General features: G+C 34.6%; 1 protein-coding gene across 1 annotated transcript in view; it reads right to left on the bottom strand.

Moving 5' to 3' along the window:
• LOC114294742 (WAT1-related protein At4g19185) overlaps positions 1–9,400 on the bottom strand; it is a 30,544-nt gene extending 21,144 nt beyond the window's left edge. Inside the window, 1 exon segment of the mRNA XM_028238902.2 lies at positions 8,927–9,400. Coding sequence (XP_028094703.2) covers positions 8,927–9,126 — 200 coding nt within the window. The 5' untranslated portion in view covers positions 9,127–9,400.
• Between the last annotated feature and the right edge of the window lie 8,604 nt (positions 9,401–18,004).

Here is an 18,004-nt window from a genome sequence, read left to right as displayed (position 1 = left end):
GGGCGTAAGCGCTAATAATGTTCACTATATTCCCTCCAATAACTAGTTTAACTAACATAATCCTATCTCCTTTCCTAGTGACCGCCACCACACTTTCTACAAGACCTTTGGCAATTATGATTCCTACCCCATTCCTGCGTCTATCCTTACCACTATAATAAAGTTTAAAACCAGTATCCTCAATTTCCCTAGCTTTCTCTCCCATCCACTTAGTTTCTTGTATGCAAGCTACATAAACTCTCCTCCTAATCATAACATCTACCAATTCCATCGTCTTACCAGTTAAAGTTCCTATGTTCTAAGTGGCTATCCTAAACCTATAGTCTTGGACTAGCTTCTTTACCCGCGCTCGTCCAGAAAAACGAGGAAACCTTTGCCCATTTTTCACCGCACCCAGGCGTCGATGCGGCGCCCCTCTTCCTCCCAGTTAAGAAGAGGGGTTTGAGAGTTTCTCTTCAATTCTGATAAAGCGTATTTTTCCCTTTATATACTTCGTAGATTTTTAGATCTTTGACATCCATGATGATCCCTTTTTTTTTGCTTAACCCTTTTCCTTAACCGTTGTGGATGTTCTTGAGCTTTGGTCATCGACGTTCGCAATAACAGCAACAAAAACGATGGAGTTTGAGCCACAACGACAATAAAGACGATGGCAATGACACGTATGACTTTTAGCTTGACGCACATCTTATTTCTCCAAATCACACTTTCAAGAAAATTGATGATTTTTCCAAATCGTGACTATATTTTTACCCCTTTTTATAATTTGTGCAGAATTTATTTGTTTGGGCTTTTTAAGTTTTTTTTTTTTTTCTTTGTTTCGTATTCTACTTATTTTCTTTTTATAAAAATTGCATTATTATTTTTCTCAAAAAAAAAAAAAGGAGAGAGAGGGGGAGGGGGACTGACCTTTCACGAAAAAAGGCGAGAGGAGAGAGAATAGAAAAGCAAGGATATCGCGGTAGGAGCAGAAGACTAATTGATTGACACCAACATTGAGAGCTACTTTTGTGACCACATTGTATCCTGCTATTGAAAACTGTACTATTCCCATTGCTACGTGTGCTTTCCATATTCCTCCTCCGCCACTGCCTCCGCTTCCACCACTTTCTGGCGCCGCCATCACACGGTGGTTTACACACCCCTTTATTTCTCTCTCACTCTAGTATGTGCAACTACTCTCTATATTTGCATAAATTGAGTTGAGCCATGATGCAGGGGATGATGAATTTGGTTGTTTGGGTCTGTTTGGTAACGTTTACGTTTTCAGTTTATATTTACAAAAATTTTATAAACTGATTTTTGTTTATTTTTAGAAAAACATAAACTACAAACGCGTTTGGTAATTGACAAAATGTTTAAAAAAAATTTAAAAATATAAAAAAGAGTGAGAAATAGCAAATGGTGGCAAGTGGCGACGGAATACGGTAGTGAAAAGTGGTGACGGTGGGTAGTGGGTAGCGGGTGGTGGTGGTGGGTGGGTGGGTGACGGTGGCGGGTGGTAACAAGTGGGTGGTGGTGGTGGTGGTGGCGGGTGGTGGTGGCAGGTGGGTAGTAGATAGCGGGTGGCGCTAGGTGGTGACGGGTGGTGGTGGTGGGTGGGAGGGTGACGATGGCGGGTGGTGGGTGATAGCAAGTGGGTGGTGGTGGTGGTAGTGGTGGTGGGTGGTGGTGGCAGATGGGTGGCGGATGGCAGGCGGTGGCGGGTGGTGGCGGGTGGTGATGGTGGGTGGGTGGGTGGGTAACGGTAGCGGGTAGTGGGTGGTAGCAAGTGTGTGGTGGTGGTGATGATGGTGGTGGTGGTGGCGGGTGGTGGGTGTGGGTGGCGAATGGCGGGTAGTGGTGGGTGGTGGCGGGTGGTTGTGGTGGGTGGGTGGGTGGTGACGGTGGCGGGTTATAGCGAGTGGGTGGTGGTGGTGGTGGTGGTGGGTGGTGGTGGGTGGTGGCGGCGGATGGTGGTGGCAGGTGGGTGGTGAGTGGTGGTGGCGGGTAGGTGGCGGGTGGTGGTGGCAGGCGGTGGATGGTAGTGGCGGGTGGTGGGTGGTAGCCGATGGATGGCAGGTGGTGGTGGTGGTGGCGAAGGGTGGGTGGTGGTGACAGGTGGGTGGTGGTGGTGGCGGGTGGTGGGTGGTGATGGCAGGTGGTGGTGGGAGATGGGTAGTGGTGGCCGAAGATGGTGGTGGAAAATGATGGCGGGTGGTGGCTAGTGTTGGGTGGTAAAAAAAAAAAAAAAACTCAAAACTCAAAACGAAAACATATTTTTTGAGTTTACATTTTTTGACCAAATTTATAAACTGAGACCACTGATTTATAAATCAAAAATTTACCAAACAAGTTTTTATTTGATTTTTTTAAATTTTTGTAAATATAAACAGAAAATTAAAAACGGAAGTGTTTATTTTAAAATTGAGATTTATTGTGATTTTAATGAAAAATAATATTGTATTATTGGGTACCGGCTTTTTTTTTCCACCCTTGACTTGAAAAATAATATTGAAAAACAATAATGAGGTGGTGGTGGGTGGGTGGGTGACGGTAGCGGGTGGTGGGTGGTAGCGAGTGGGCGGTGGCGGGTGGTGGTGGCAAGTGGGTGGCGGATGGCGGGTAGGTGGCGAGTGGTGGTGGTGAGTGGGTGGGTGGGTAGGTGACGGTAGCGGGTGGTGGGTGGTAGCGAATGGGCGGTGGCGGGTGGTGGTGGCAAATGGGTGGCGGATGGCGGGTGGTGGTGGTAGTGGTGAGTGGGTGGGTGACGGTGGCGGGTGATAGCGAGTGGGTGGTGGTAGCGTGTGGTGGTGGCAAGTGGGTGGTGAGTGGTGGTGGCGGGTAGGAGGCGGATGGTGGTGGCAGGCGGTGGATGGTAGTGGCGGGTGGTGGGTGGTGGCCGATGGATGGCAGGTGATGGTGGTAGTGGTGGTGGTGGTGGCGGCGGCAGCGGTGAGGGGTGGGTGGTGGTAGCAGGTGGTGGGTGGTGAGTGGTGGTGGCAGGTGGTGGTGGGGGATGGGTGGTAATGATCGAAGACGGTGGTGGAAAATGGTGGCAGGTGGTGTCTAGTATTGGGTGGTAAAAATAAAAAAACTCAAAACTGAAAACGAAAACACATTTTTTGAGTTTACATTTTTTTGGTCAAATTTATAAACTGAGACCACTGATTTATAAATCAAAAATTTACCAAACAAGTTTTTATTTGAATTTTTAAAATTTTTATAAATATAAACAGAAAATTAAAAACGTAAGTGTTAACCAAACGACACCTTAGTATTTTTAAATTGAAATTTATTGTGATTTTAATGAAAAATAATATTGTATTATTGGGTACCAGCTTTTTTTTTCCCACCCTTTGACTTGAAAAATAATATTGAAAAACAATAATGACTTGGACCTTCTTTTTTTTCCTACCCCTTGACCCCCTCTTTACTTGATTCGCCATTTTTTTTTTCTTTTTTCTTTCTCTTTCAATCACCACCCATCATGTGTGTGTGGAATGATGAAGTAGTGATTAGAGGGGTCTCAATCGTCACCCCGGAAAAAAAGGGAGTGAATCAAAAGCTGTGAAGGTCGGATATGGGAGAGATTGTGTGCATTTGCTTGGTAGGTAGAGAATATTTTAAATTCAAAAATAAAAAACAAATGGAGAGCTAAAAATAATAAAGTGATGGACTAGATTATACAAGTCTTGTCAAACTAATCTACTTTTTTGATATTGCAGATAGAAAACGGAGGGAGGAACCCTTTTTTTTTTTTTGTTTGTTTCTAAGATGGTGATTTTGTAATTTTGAGTTTTGATATGACTAATGCTATATAAACCTATGAATTTTACACACGTCAATTACACTATTGTAGGAAGTACTATTTCAAATTTTAAAATATCATTATTGCATGATATATTTGTTAGTAAGAAAAATAAAAAATTTATAAGATTTATTAATTTGTACAAGTGGGCTTTGGCCTATTGGCTTGCCCTCTAACCAGCCAAACCTAAATTTCTCAAGGCTTAAGGATTGTCCATGTTTGGTTTGATTATCTAAAAAATTAAAAATTAGTTTTGTGAAAGAAATTTAAAAAAAATACCTATCATTTTTATATAATTTTATCTTATGGGAGACCGAAAATAATTTTTAAAAATTTTACATTATATTTTTTATATTTATTTTTATCAAACTAATTTTCATTCTTTCAAAAAAAAAAAATTATGAAATTTTTTGTAGAAACGTAAACATTTTGGCCTATAGAACCAAACTCGATTAGTTTTTTCTTGAAGTGTTTAATTTTTATGCTGGACTTGAAATTTAGGTTTCTAAATTCTAGCACACCTCGCCCATATATAATTTTTAATATTATTTATCTATATAAATATATATAAATTCTAAAACATAAAATTTTGGTCAATAGAACCAAACTGGATTAGTATTTTTTGGAGGTGTTTAATTTTTAGGCTGGACTTGAAATTTAGTTTCTAAATTCTAACCCACCTCGCCCATATATAATTTTTAATATTATTTATATACATATATATATATATATATATATAAATCTGAAACATAAAATTTTGGCCTTTAGAACCAAAATGGATTTTTTTTTTTTTTTTTTTTTTTTGGAAGTTGTTTAATTTTTAGGCCGCACTTGAAATTTAGGTTTCTAAATTCTAGCCCACCTCACCCATATATAATTTTTGATATTATTTATATATATAAAATTCTGAAACAAAAATTTTGGAAGCAAGATTAGTTTTTTTTTTTTTTTTTTTTTTTTGGAGTTGTTTAATTTTTAGGCTGCACCTAAAATTTAGGTTTCTAAATTCTAGCCCACCGTGCCCATATATAATTTTTAATATTATTTATCTATATAAATATATATATATACACTCTTTCACTTAATCTTGTTTTTCATTTTTAAAAGGGTTGTATATAAAATTAAGTGCAATAAAAAAAATACAATTAATTTAATCTTAACATGTGCCTTAATGACACACACTTATATCAAGACCTTTTATCATTTCATAGTTGTTTGATGTAAAATTTCATGTATATACTATGTTGTATGTATCTTTATATTATTATGAATGTAAAAAGCATTGAATTTTTTTTAAAATTTCCAACATTTTTTTTATGAGTTAACTGATTTTTTAAATCAAAATTTTCTTAAATTAGTTCTCTAAATTTTTCAAGACTATGTTTGGTTAATAAATTTAAAGAGAGATTTGAAAAAGAAAAAGAAAAGAAAAAATACAAATGACATGTAGGTGAAACATAGTCATATTAGATTCACATTTTACCTATTTTTTTAAAAAAAAATTTCTTTTCAAATAACTTTTTAAATTCATGAACCATTCATAGATGCTTAAGGCTGTATTTGGTTCATGAATTTGAAAAAAAAATTAAAAGAACAAAGAGAAAGAAAAAAATAAAAATAAATATGAATGAAATATAACTTTATATCGACCAGGTGTAATTTTGTAAAGTTCACAAAATTGGGAATTACATTTTCGTTTAGAAATGAGTTTGGAATAATAATATAAGCCCAATGTTGAGGTTGGGCTTTGTAGATATGAAGTCCCCGTTAAATTGCAAAGCCCAGCATGAGCTTTGTTGTAAGATGCAGCTAAAATAATTGGGCTTCGTTTGGGATGAAGGATTGGGTTAGGTTTGGAGTTACTTTAGTCACAAAAAGATAAAATAAATTTTTTAGTCTAATAAGACAAAACAGCACATCCAACCTATAATCATTAGACCATCTCCAACGCTTAACCAAACCTTACATCAGATTTGAAATTTTGTGAAAAAGTTACTTTTTGCAGCTCCAATGGTTTCATCAAATTGGTATCAAAACAAGAATTCATCAAATTTTTCATCAAAGTGAGAACAGGGGGAAGATTTCACCAATTTACTGTGTGTGACCGTTGGGGGAGACCAACTGGTCGACCGTTTCCCTTGCAAATAGGTTAGTTCAAACAGGTCAAAAGGTTCAAAGATGTAAAAAAAAAAATACACTAACTGGTCTACCCCTACTTTGATGACAACCATTGGAACAGTCTATATCAGATTGAGAAAATAATCTTTTTTTTACTCAGATTTGGTGAAAAATTTGGTGAACCGTTGGAGATGCTTTTACATTCTTTCTCTCACAAAAAGTCAAAAAAGCGAAAAAAAATCCTTCTCAAACGAGACAACTAGACTTTTTAGCCCAATACCAAAATAGTAAAGTCAAAAAGCTAAAAAACCAACCTACTTCCCAAACCAACCCTAAGGCTATTTGTTTGAATTGGATATATGACGTAACTCACTGTTTTAGTTTAGAAGTTAAAAAATTACTTAAAAGAAATTAAAAAATCAATAATCTATGTAGATGTTTAGGAAGTGGGTTTTTATATAAATTTTTTTAGTTGTAAATATTATTTGAGAAATTTTTTTTTGTGTTTGAGAAGATAGTTTAGTTTTTTTGTAGTTGAATGTGATGTTTGTGAGAGAAAAAGTGAAATGATTATGGGGTTTGATGTGATATTTTGTTTGGATTTATTTTATTTTTTGTTTTTTTAACCAATTTGTCTTTTAGTGAAAAAAAAAATCCCAAAAAACAAGTTCCCAAACAGCGCCTATAGCAAAAAATTAAAGATTTTCTTTTTCTCTACTTTTTACATTTTTTTATATAAAAAATCAAAAAATTATTTCAAATATACTAATTTTTTTACCGTATATTTTAATTAAAAAATCAAAAAATTATTAAAATAATTTATTCCATGTGAAGCCTAAGAGATTGAGGTCTTGTTTGTCAGAACTTTAAAAAGTTAAAACTCAAAAAATTATTATCCTATTTAAGTCATATCATCTTATTTAAGTCATATCACATCTCTATCAATTTAATTTATATTTAAATTATATTTTATAAAAAATTAAAAAATATATTTATTTAGATTATTTCAAACAAACGAAAAGATGAAAATTCAACACTATTTCCAACGCCAGAGTCCAGACCCTATCGTTTTGGTCTGGGTTAGTGGAAGAATATTCAACATCACAAAAATTCAAGTCCCATTTGTCTTCGGTCTAATCCTGCACCCATTTTACCTACTTTTCACTTTTTATTTTTAAACAAGTTAAAAAAAACTCATATCTATCAACTGATAATAATCAAACTAACTGGGATTCAATTTTTTTAAGCCTACACACAAAGAGAGCCCAATCTCTGACCAAAAAACATAGAGCTTAATTAGCCACTTCACAAGTGGGGAAGTCTTCTTGCTCCCCCATAAAAATACAGAGTCAGAAGAACACGTTATGGCCCCGTTTGTTTTGGGTTATAGCAAGGGGATTAGGATTACTAGTACCTTAGGATTAGTATATGGGGTGTTTGTTTTGAGAGATAGCCTTGGGACTATTAATACCTTGGGACTAACTAATACCTTGGTATTACTAATACCTTGTTTGTTTTGAGAGATAGGGAGGGTATTACTAATACCTTGGTATTACTAATACCCTTGGGGAGGGGATTCATAGTGAGGAGGTAGAGATGGTATTAGAAAAATAGTGAGAGGATTAGAAATTTTTTTATTTTTTTTATTTTTTATATATTGGAAATTTTTTTTTAAATATAATTTTTAATTTTTTATATTTTTATATTTGTTTTATTATTTTATATATAAATAATTTAACAATTCCTCACTACTAATCCCCTCACTATCAATCCCCTCACTACTAATCCCCTCACTATCAATCCCCTCACTAACAATCCCCTCATTATTAATCCCCTCACTATCAATCCCCTCCATTCTATCTCTAAAAACAAACGACCCTCACTAACAATCCCCTCACTATTAATCTCCTCACTATCAATCCCTTCCATTCCATCTCTGGAAACAAACGGGATCTATGGTCCCGTTTGTTTTGGGTTATAGCAAGGGGATTAGGATTACTAGTACCTTGGGATTAGTATATGGGGTGTTTGTTTTGAGAGATAGCCTTGGGACTATTAATACCTTGGGACTAACTAATACCTTGGTATTACTAATACCTTGTTTGTTTTGAGAGATAGGGAGGGTATTACTAATACCTTAGTATTACTAATACCCTTGGGGAGGGGATTCATAGTGAGGAGGTAGAGATGGTATTAGAAAAATAGTGAGGGGATTAGAAATTTTTTTATTTTTTTTATTTTTTATATATTGGAAATTTTTTTTAAAATATAATTTTTAATTTTTTATATTTTTTTATTTGTTTTATTATTTTATATAAAAATAATTTAACAATTCCTCACTACTAATCCCCTCACTATCAATCCCCTCACTACTAATCCCCTCACTATCAATCCCCTCACTAACAATCCCCTCATTATTAATCCCCTCACTATCAATCCCCTCCATTCTATCTCTGGAAACAAACGACCCTCACTAACAATCCCCTCACTATTAATCCCCTCACTATCAATCCCCTCAATTCCATCTCTGGAAACAAACGGGGCCTATATATATATATATGCAGATAAGATATTGCTGAAAGATGATTGGTCCTTTAAACTCAGATTGTTTTGTTTGTGTATGAAAGACCACCTAATCACAGAGAAATGTTAGGAATGAAAAAAAATTTATGAAAATGATCGTGAAAGATTTATGACTCTTAAATTACCTTAATTAGTGTGTAGTGTTTTATTCTAAGTATAATTCAAAGGTCACAAATTATTTTCATGAAAAATCACATTCATATATATATATATATATATATATATATATATATATATATTTTATCACAAAAAACTGCTTAATTTAAAGGAGTCTGGTCTTGTCTGTTTAACTGTTGTTATATTCTTAAGATTTTGGTTTTGATTTATTTCCAACTATTTGATCACATATCGAGAAGTTAACATGTTTTAGGGGAAAATTAGCAGAAGAAAACGAATCGAAAAGCAAGAGAGAGAGAGAGAGGGAGAGGGGCTGACCTTTCGCCAAAAAAGGCAAGAGGAGAGAGAATAGAAAGGGCAAGGATGCCACGGAAGACGCAGAAGACGAATTGATTGACGCCAACGTTGAGAGCTACTTTGGTAATGACATGGTATCCTCCATAGGAGACCTGTACCATTGCCATTGCTATGTGTGCTTTCCATTTTTCTCCTCCTCCATTAATCTCCGTCGCCGCCATCACGCTGCTGCTATCCACCTCTCTCTCTCTCTCTCTCTCTCTCTCTATATGTTTGTAAGTCTAAACTGAGTGATGATGCAAGGGATGCTGAATTGATTTGGTTACGATAAGTGAGGCTGCTTTTATCCACAAGTTATTGGTTGGTGTTGCACAGAATTCTAATTCGTAGAGAGAGTTGGATTTATGATTTTTTTTTTTTTGTTGGATAATTAAAGAATATGAGGAGGTATAAAAATTTGTAATTGGCCTGAGTTATCACTATGTAATGCCTTAAAATCAATTAATAATTTTTTGCTTTTACCATTTATTTTAGGAAAAATTGCATATCAATGAATTAGGGTTATTTTGGAAAAATGATTATAATTAATTTTTTGATTAAAAACTGATTATAATTAATTTTTTTGTAAAAGAGGAAAGTGGATTATAATTTGGGAAGTGAATTATAACTCACTTCCCAAAAGACCATTTAGCGACAAAAAAATTATGGTGTAAATGCATTCATATAGTCGGTACAATTCTTTTTGTGTCACAATTGTATCAAAAAAGATTTTTATTTGTAGTATAATTATTTTGTGACTGTCTCGTCCATTTGTAATTTTCTCTTCACTTTAATAGTTTTTTTTTGGCAATGTCATATTCAATCTTTCATCAAATGTTTCATCTTTAAATTTGATAAAAAAAAATTGGTGAAAACGGTACTTTGACCGTTTCATCACATTGACGTCAAATGAAATTTCATCAAATCAAGAGAGCTTTTATTTTTTTTTTATCAAATTTTGCAAGTGTCCATTAGTGGATGACCAGCTAAACTATCGGCCAAATGACCTACGTGTCAACCGAGTTTTGGAATGAATTAGAAATTTTGTAAAAAAATTTAATGAAAATTTACTCTGGGCCATGATGACTGACAGAATTGATGAAAATTTACTCTTTATCGTTAGAGTGCATCATATCAGATCAAACTTTTTATCAAATTTGATGAAGCAATGAAGACGCTCTAACAAGTCACTATTAAATTTACGGGGTTTGAAGTCTAATGGATTGTTTGGAAAATGCTAGATTATTATACTTTATGTTTTCTTACAAAAAAACATTAAATATGAATTGTGTTTGAAATGATATGATAAAGATATGATATGATTCAAATGAAATGATTATAATTTAAATAGAATAATATACTAAAATAACATGTTCTATTTTAACACATACTAAACAAAGCTTAAATAGTCATGAAAAAAGGGCACTAGAGTGCCAATGTGAGATTTTGAATTCAAAATTTATGACGTACTAATGCTATTTTTGTCAAAACATAAATTTTCTATTAAATTATTTTTTTTGTGGGCGGATAAGTTTATCGCAAATCTCTACTTACAAAATTAAGGAGAAATGAAGGGAAGTTATTAAATATATATATATATATATATATATATATATATATATATATGTATATCATAAAACAGGATGGTTTTTGAATTTGTCTTACACACATTTGTCCTACTAGGACATTTGAACGGTTTAGATCTGAAAAATCTAGAAATCCCCTAGATGTTGATTTGTGATTATGTATCAATTTTAAGCAGAATATAACAATCCCAATCAAACAATCAAACAATCAAGACAAAGAGACACAGCGATTTAACGTGGAAAAAACCACAATTGGACACCTCCAACTGTGATCAAAAAACCACGGGCAACAGCCACAAGACAATCCACTAAGAAGAATTAAAGGAATTACACAGGTATACTCTCAATTACCTAGCGAATCCACAACGCCTAATTGAACCAACCTTTATGTGCCTCTTCCAACCCCATCTTCACCACGGAATTGTCTTTTTGATGAGCCACTCCGGATTCCACCAAAGCTTCAGGCTCGAATTCTTCAGAATCCACAACTGAAGAATAACTCTCTCTTTTGTGTATAACAAACAAACCTTTGATGTACTCTCTTTAGATCATGAGTTGAATACTCAATAAAAACATCAAAGAAAACTCCCAAAGTATCCCCAGATATAAATCCTAGAAACCAAAAAGAAGATCTGGAGAAGTTCACGTCAAAATCTGACCCAATACGCGAATTTATAGAATCTGTCCCGCGATTTCCGCTCGAGCTCAACACAGCCCGCTCGAGCGGACTGACCAAAAACTGCGTGCGAACAAACTGAGATGCGCTCGAGCGTAGGAGAATCCGCTCGAGCGTACAATCACACCTTCCAGTATTTTTACAGGCGACTGCAGAGATGCTGAGAACTTCCAATTCACGCTTGAGCGTCCCTTTACCCGCTCGAGCGGACAGGCCAAAATTGGAAAACTGGAAAAAAAAATAACATGCTCGGACAGGCAACTTTGAATGCATTTTTGCATTTTGCTTCGGGGGCGCTGCCCCTCAACCCCGCCGTGGCGCTGCCCCGGACCCGCCAAGGGGCGCTGCCCCCTGGACCCCCGCGAGCTGACCGGGCAGCTCGATCCCCGTCATAATCAGCGAAGTGGCAATCTTGAAAGCTTTATCATCACAAACTTCTCTGAAATGCTTGATTCGGGTTGGATTCGCATCTAACAACTCATAGCCTCACTGAAATAAAAAAGCGAAAAAAATTACAACTCAAAGGAGTTTTGTCAAACGGGATTGCCAAGAAATAAAACCTAACAAGATCTATTCAAATTATAAAACAACGGTTGAGATATATTTTTCAAAAAATATCCTACATGTACATTTTCTATATTCCCGCTTCTCTCTCTTACTTTTTCCTTTTCTCACCCATCCTTCCATGATCCTACCTTCCTCCCCCTTTTCTTTTTATTTTTTTTTATTTTCTCTCATTTTTATTTTCTCTCTATTTGTTTATTCTTTTTTTATTTTCTCCTTTTTATTTATTTATTTTTATTCATATTATATGGAAAAGTTTGTAATCCCAAAATTAAGAACCAGATTTTACTGTGTGTAGTGGAGATTAAATTAATGAATTTTATAGTCCACAAATTAAATGAATTTGAACAGTTAATTTTTTTTTTATAAATATATTGAATACCTAGTAGACTTCATAAATTTAAACCTCATATAATCTTTAACATATTTTTGTAAAGCAAGACGGTTTTTAAATCTTCAACATATTTTTGTTTTATTAGGACATTTGGATAGCTTAGATCTGTTCAAATTATAAAACAATGTCTGAGATATGTTTCCTAAAAAAATATCCTACATATACATTTTTTGCTTTCTCGCTTCTCTCTCTCTCTTACTTTTTCCTTTTCTCACCCATCCTTCCATGATTCCATGATCCCTCATTCATCTCTCTTTTCTTTTTATTTTTTTATTTTTCTCTCTATTTGTTTATTTTTTTAATTTTATCTTTTTTGTTTAATATATTTTATACATATTTCCATACAATGTATGTATGCCCGTAAAACACTAGGACATTATAGGCATTTGTACAATTTCCATATAATTATATAAGTAAAAGTAATATTGTATGTATGTTCGTGGAAATTGTATGTATGTCAGGCACATCTATCTATCTAGCTATATATTATATAAGTAAAAGCCAGTTTTCGTCAGAAATTTTGTGAGAATTCTAAAATTTTATAATAAATTTGTGATTTTATCAAATTAAAAACTAAATTTAAATAGTGTTTGAATTACAATTATATTCTAATTCTAACATTATTTACACCGTGCCTTCAGGCACGGGCACACGCTAGTCTATATAATAAAACAGAACGATTTTTGAAAATATGTTAAAGACAATTATCCTACTAAGACATTTCAATGGTTATGATTCATTTGTCTATTTAGATAGATGGCGAAGATGACCCCCTTAAATATATATATATATATATATCTATATATATCTACACTTATTTCTCGCCCAAAGAATGGGCTTCCTACTTACCCACGTCTCCCCTCTATTCTATCTTTATCTCTCTTTTCTCACCTTCCCGCTTGCCCACGTCTCCCCTCCCTTCTATCTTTATCCTTCTTCCTTCTCTGTTCTCACCCACCCCATTCTTTCTTTATCTCTCTCTCCCTCATGTTCTTTTTTCTCCTTCATACCCAGTGTGAAATTACTCGGCTGGGACTCACTGCTGAGCTTGGCCTCTCTCTGAAAATCATCCTTATTCCTACATTCATAACAGTCCTTCACCGTTTTCTCTCTCTAATCTCTCTCTCATGGAGTCGACTCTCCGCCAACATTCCCTTCTCCATCCCCTCGCTCCGATCCAAACCTCCACAAAATCGCCTTCCAAAACCCTAAAATCTCCTCCCGATTGAGACGATCATCTTTGCACTCATACTCTCTCTCATCAAGCCCTCACTCTCTCTCTAGGGTTTCTGATTCTGTACTCTGTCGGTGCCACAGCAACAATGATGACTCAGCCTCAACTTCTCATCGGATAACTCATCATCCGTCGGTGATTCAGCAGGTGTTGAGGAACGCGGTTAAGAAGTTCGATGATTATATGAACTCGGCCTCAGCTTCTCCATCGGATAACTCATCCTCCGTTAACTGTCGGTGGGACTTGGTGATTCAAGAGGTATTGAGGAACGCGGTTAAGAAGTTCGATAGTGTTGACGTTTTAGAGAGAGATTGTATCACTCTGGTATTTTCTGATTTCAATTGCTTTCAATTGTAAACTGATTCAATTGTTCTTGCGATCATAGTTTCATTCACAAACTGATTAAATGTTCTTTTATCTCTCTGCTCTCCAGACCTGTTCTTCTATCTTTGATTTTGTATTGGTTCTGCATATGTTCAGAATCACGATTTCTAAACATTTTAAGAACTCAATTCTCTGAAGCCATTTATTGTAATAGCCACTGTCTGATTTTCTGTTACTTTGCATAATCATTATGAATTTAAACTGACACCATTTTTTTTCTTTTCTTTTCTATTTTGCCCGGTTGATTTTGGGGAATAATTGTGGTTTCTTAGTTGGAGGTATTTGAGCCAATTTCTTGCCGGAATTACTGTTGTTCCTTATTTTGTTCATTACTGATTCAGGCAATAAGTTGTAATTTTTTGACAGGGTGACACGAAGGGATCTGCTAGTGGAGGTGATCGATCCTCTAAAAGGGATATAGTTGGTGCTCAGATTGATCCAAATTTGGAATTTTTTTTTTTCTTTCTTCTGTAAACTGTAAGTGATTTCATGGTGTACGGGGAGTAAATATTCCGGCAAGCCCGTACTCCTTTCTTCCAAGCTCCCAGTCTGTCTGATCGCCCTGCGAGCACAACGGCGATGAGCTACCCGGTGGTGTGTGGCCGGAAAATTCCCCCGACGGTCAAGTTACACTACAACAAAAAAGGCCTATGGTGACGAAAACGCGTGACGAAAAAATATTTAGTCTCCAAATATGCATGTTTTAGTGATGAAAATAAGATTTCGCCTCCAATTATATTATTTTCAGAGACGAAAACCAAATTTCATCACCAAATGCTTAAAATCAAATAAAACAATAGGTGACGAAAATTTTATTCGTCTCTAAATTTTATTTTTCATCACAAAACAATTTCCCACCCTTGGAAAATTTGGTGGAAGATTTGGCGCCATTTTGGAGACGAAATTTGTCGTCACCATTGTAAAAAATTTTAGAGAGGAAATAATTTTGTCTCCAAATGTATTATTTTCAGAGAGGAAAACCAAATTTCGTCACCAAATGCTTAAAATCAATAAAAAATACAAGAAATCTAGGCTATTGTGACAAAATTTGGTGACAAAATTTTTTTTGTCTTAAAATTTAACCCAAAGATGACGATATAGTAGTTTTGTCGTTTGTTTTAATTTTTCTCAAAAGTATAGGAGACGAAAACAAAATTTCGTGTGCAAAAATGAGGCGCCAATTTCATTTGCATTGGCGCGAATTATTTTAGCTCATTGGAGACAAATATTTTTGTCACAAAATATAATTTTTTTTGTGACGAACGTAATTCGTCGCCAATAAATTCCGTACCTATTAAACGATGTCGTTGCATATTTCCATTTATTAGGTGACAAATATATTTTTTTCTGCGATGGATAAGTTATGGAAGACGAAAATATTTCGTCACCAATAAACACTCCATCATGCAGACAATGTCATTTCATCTTTCTATTAAATAGGTGACAAATATATTTTTGTTTCAGATGAATAAGTTGTGGGAGATGAAAATATTTCGTCACTAATAAATTCTAATTGATTGCGTGACGAATATATTTTTCGTCTTATAAGGTTAAGTTGTGGAAGACAAAAATATTTCATCACCAATAATAAATTCTTTGTTCTGGTATTGACGGATACAAAAATATTTTATCACTAATCATTTTTCTTTATTAAAATGTCGTGGTTTTGTGTTTCAAAGTATTGGAACTGTGACCCCAAGAGATACACTCTGATGCTTATTACTCATTTTCATGTACAAGGACCTTGAAGTCGTGACCCAAGAAAACACTTTCTACAAACCCTCATTTCTCTCTCGCACTTGAGTCTACTAAAGTCGTGACTCAAGAAGACACTCTGTAAATCACTTCTTCTATTTCGCGCTAAAGCCTATCGCTTCTGTCTCACACTTAAGCCCTTCGTGTATGCCAACATTGAAGCTATTATCCAAGAAGGCACCCTATGCAAACCCACTATTCTTTCTCACAGTGAAGGCCCCTCCTGCACGCAAGCACTTTTTCTCATTGTCTGAACCAACTCTACCATTTCCGTCTAGAACACCCATTTCAGAAAAATCGAAGGTCAAAACCTCTCTCCAACAAAAAAAAAGATAATTAATGTAGCTATTTTTTTTTTTTGTGAGAAAAAATACAGAGAAACAAATAATAAAAAAATTGTAATTTTCAAAATTAATAGAAAACATTACCTTGTTTAGTATGGAGTTTTCAATAATTAATTTTTAAAATTTGGTGATAAAATTTATTTTCGTTTTAGAATGTAACCCAAACATGACCAAATATTACTTTTGTTGTTTCTTTTAATTGTTTTCAAAACTATAGGAGACGAAAAAATAAATTTGTTAGAAAAAAAAAAGAGGCACCAATTTTTTTTCTTGTTGGCGTCAATTATTTTAGCTCATTGGAGACGAATATTTTTGTCACAAAATTTAAAATTTTTTGCGACAAAAGGAATTCGTCACCAATAAATTCCAAACTTATTAGACGATGTCGTTTCATTTTTTTATTTATTTGGTGACAAATATATTTTTTGTCTGGGAAGGATAAGTTATGGAAGACAAAAATATTTTATCACCAATAAACCCTTCATGCTCGTTTTATCTTTCTGTTAATTAGGCGACAAATATATTTTTGTCTCGGAATGATATGTTTTGGGAGACGAAAATATTTCGTTACTAATAAATTCTCCATGTGTCGTGTTGCATTTTGATTGATTGTGCGACAAATATATTTTCGTCTCATAAGGTTAAGTTGAAGGAGACGAAAATATTTCATCACCAATAAATTCTCCATCTCCACACAACATTGTTTTTGTATTTTTGTTGATTAGGCAACGAACATATGAGTTTGAGATGAAAATATTTTCTCACTAATTATTTCTCTTTATTAAAATGTCGTCAGAAACTAAGAGACGCTCTTACCTTAATCACTTACTTTCACACACACACAAATACCAAAGTCGTGACCCGAAAAGACACCCTCTACAAATATCCTTATTTCTCTCTCGCACTTGAGTCTCCTCTCTCACAAGTATTGAAGCTGTGACTCGAGAAAACAATCTCTATAAACCATCTCTTCTATTTCACACTGAAGTTCTCTATTCTCTCTCACATTTAAGCCATTTGTGCATGCAAACATTGTTATCCAAGAAGACATTTTGTGCAAAGCTACTATTCTTTCTCACAGTAAACCCCTCTCCACAAAAAGAAAAAAATAATAATAATAATTAAACAAGGAAACAAAATACAAGAAATCTAGGCTATTGTGACAAAATTTGGTAACTTAAAATTTAACCCAAAGATGACAAAATATTAATTTTGTCGTTTGTTTTAATTTTTCTCAAACGTATAGGAGATGAAAAAAAATTTCGTCCGCAAAATTCAGGCGTCAATTTCATTTGCATTGGCGCAAATTATTTTAGCTCATTGGAGACGAACATTTTTGTCACAATATATATATATTTTTTGCGACGAACGTAATTCGTCACCAATAAATTCCCTACCTATTAAACAATGTCGTTGCATATTTCCATTTATTAGGCGACAAATATATTTTTGTCTAGGAATGATAAGTTATGGAAGACGAAAATATTTCATCACCAATAAACACTCCATCATGCAAACGATGCCGTTTCATCTTTCTATTAAATGGGCGACAAATATATTTTTGTCTTGGAAGAATAAGTTGTGGGAGATGAAAATATTTCGTCACTAATAAATTCTGATTGATTGCGTGATGAATATATTTTTCGTCTCATAAGGTTATATTGTGGAAGACAAAAATATTTCGTCACCAATAATAAATTCTTTGTTCTTGTATTTAAGGAGACAAAAATATTTTATCACTAATTATTTCTCTTTGTTAAAATGCTATGGTTTTTTGTTTTAGAGCACTGAAACCGTCACCCCAAGAGACACACTCTGACCTTTATCACTCGTTTTCATGTGTACGGACACTCAAGTCGCGACCCAAGAAGACACTTCCTAGAAACTCTCATTTCTTTCTCACACTTGAGCCTACTCCTCTCTCATAAGTATTGAAGTCGTGAAGCAAGAAGACACTCTGTAAACCATTTCTTTTATTTTTGCACTAAAGCCCCTCTCATATGTCTCACACTTAAGCCCTTCATGCATGCCAGTATTGAAGCTATTATCCAAGAAGGCACCCTATGCAAAACCGACTATTCTTTCTCATAGTGAAGGCGCCCCTTGCATAAGCACTTTTCTCA

Source organism: Camellia sinensis, chromosome 13 (genome assembly GCF_055761805.1).
Source record: "Camellia sinensis isolate YWXY chromosome 13, ASM5576180v1, whole genome shotgun sequence".
NCBI lineage: Eukaryota > Viridiplantae > Streptophyta > Magnoliopsida > Ericales > Theaceae > Camellia > Camellia sinensis.
Note: the sequence above shows the minus strand (reverse complement) of the source record. Positions and strands in the feature narration are given on the sequence as shown.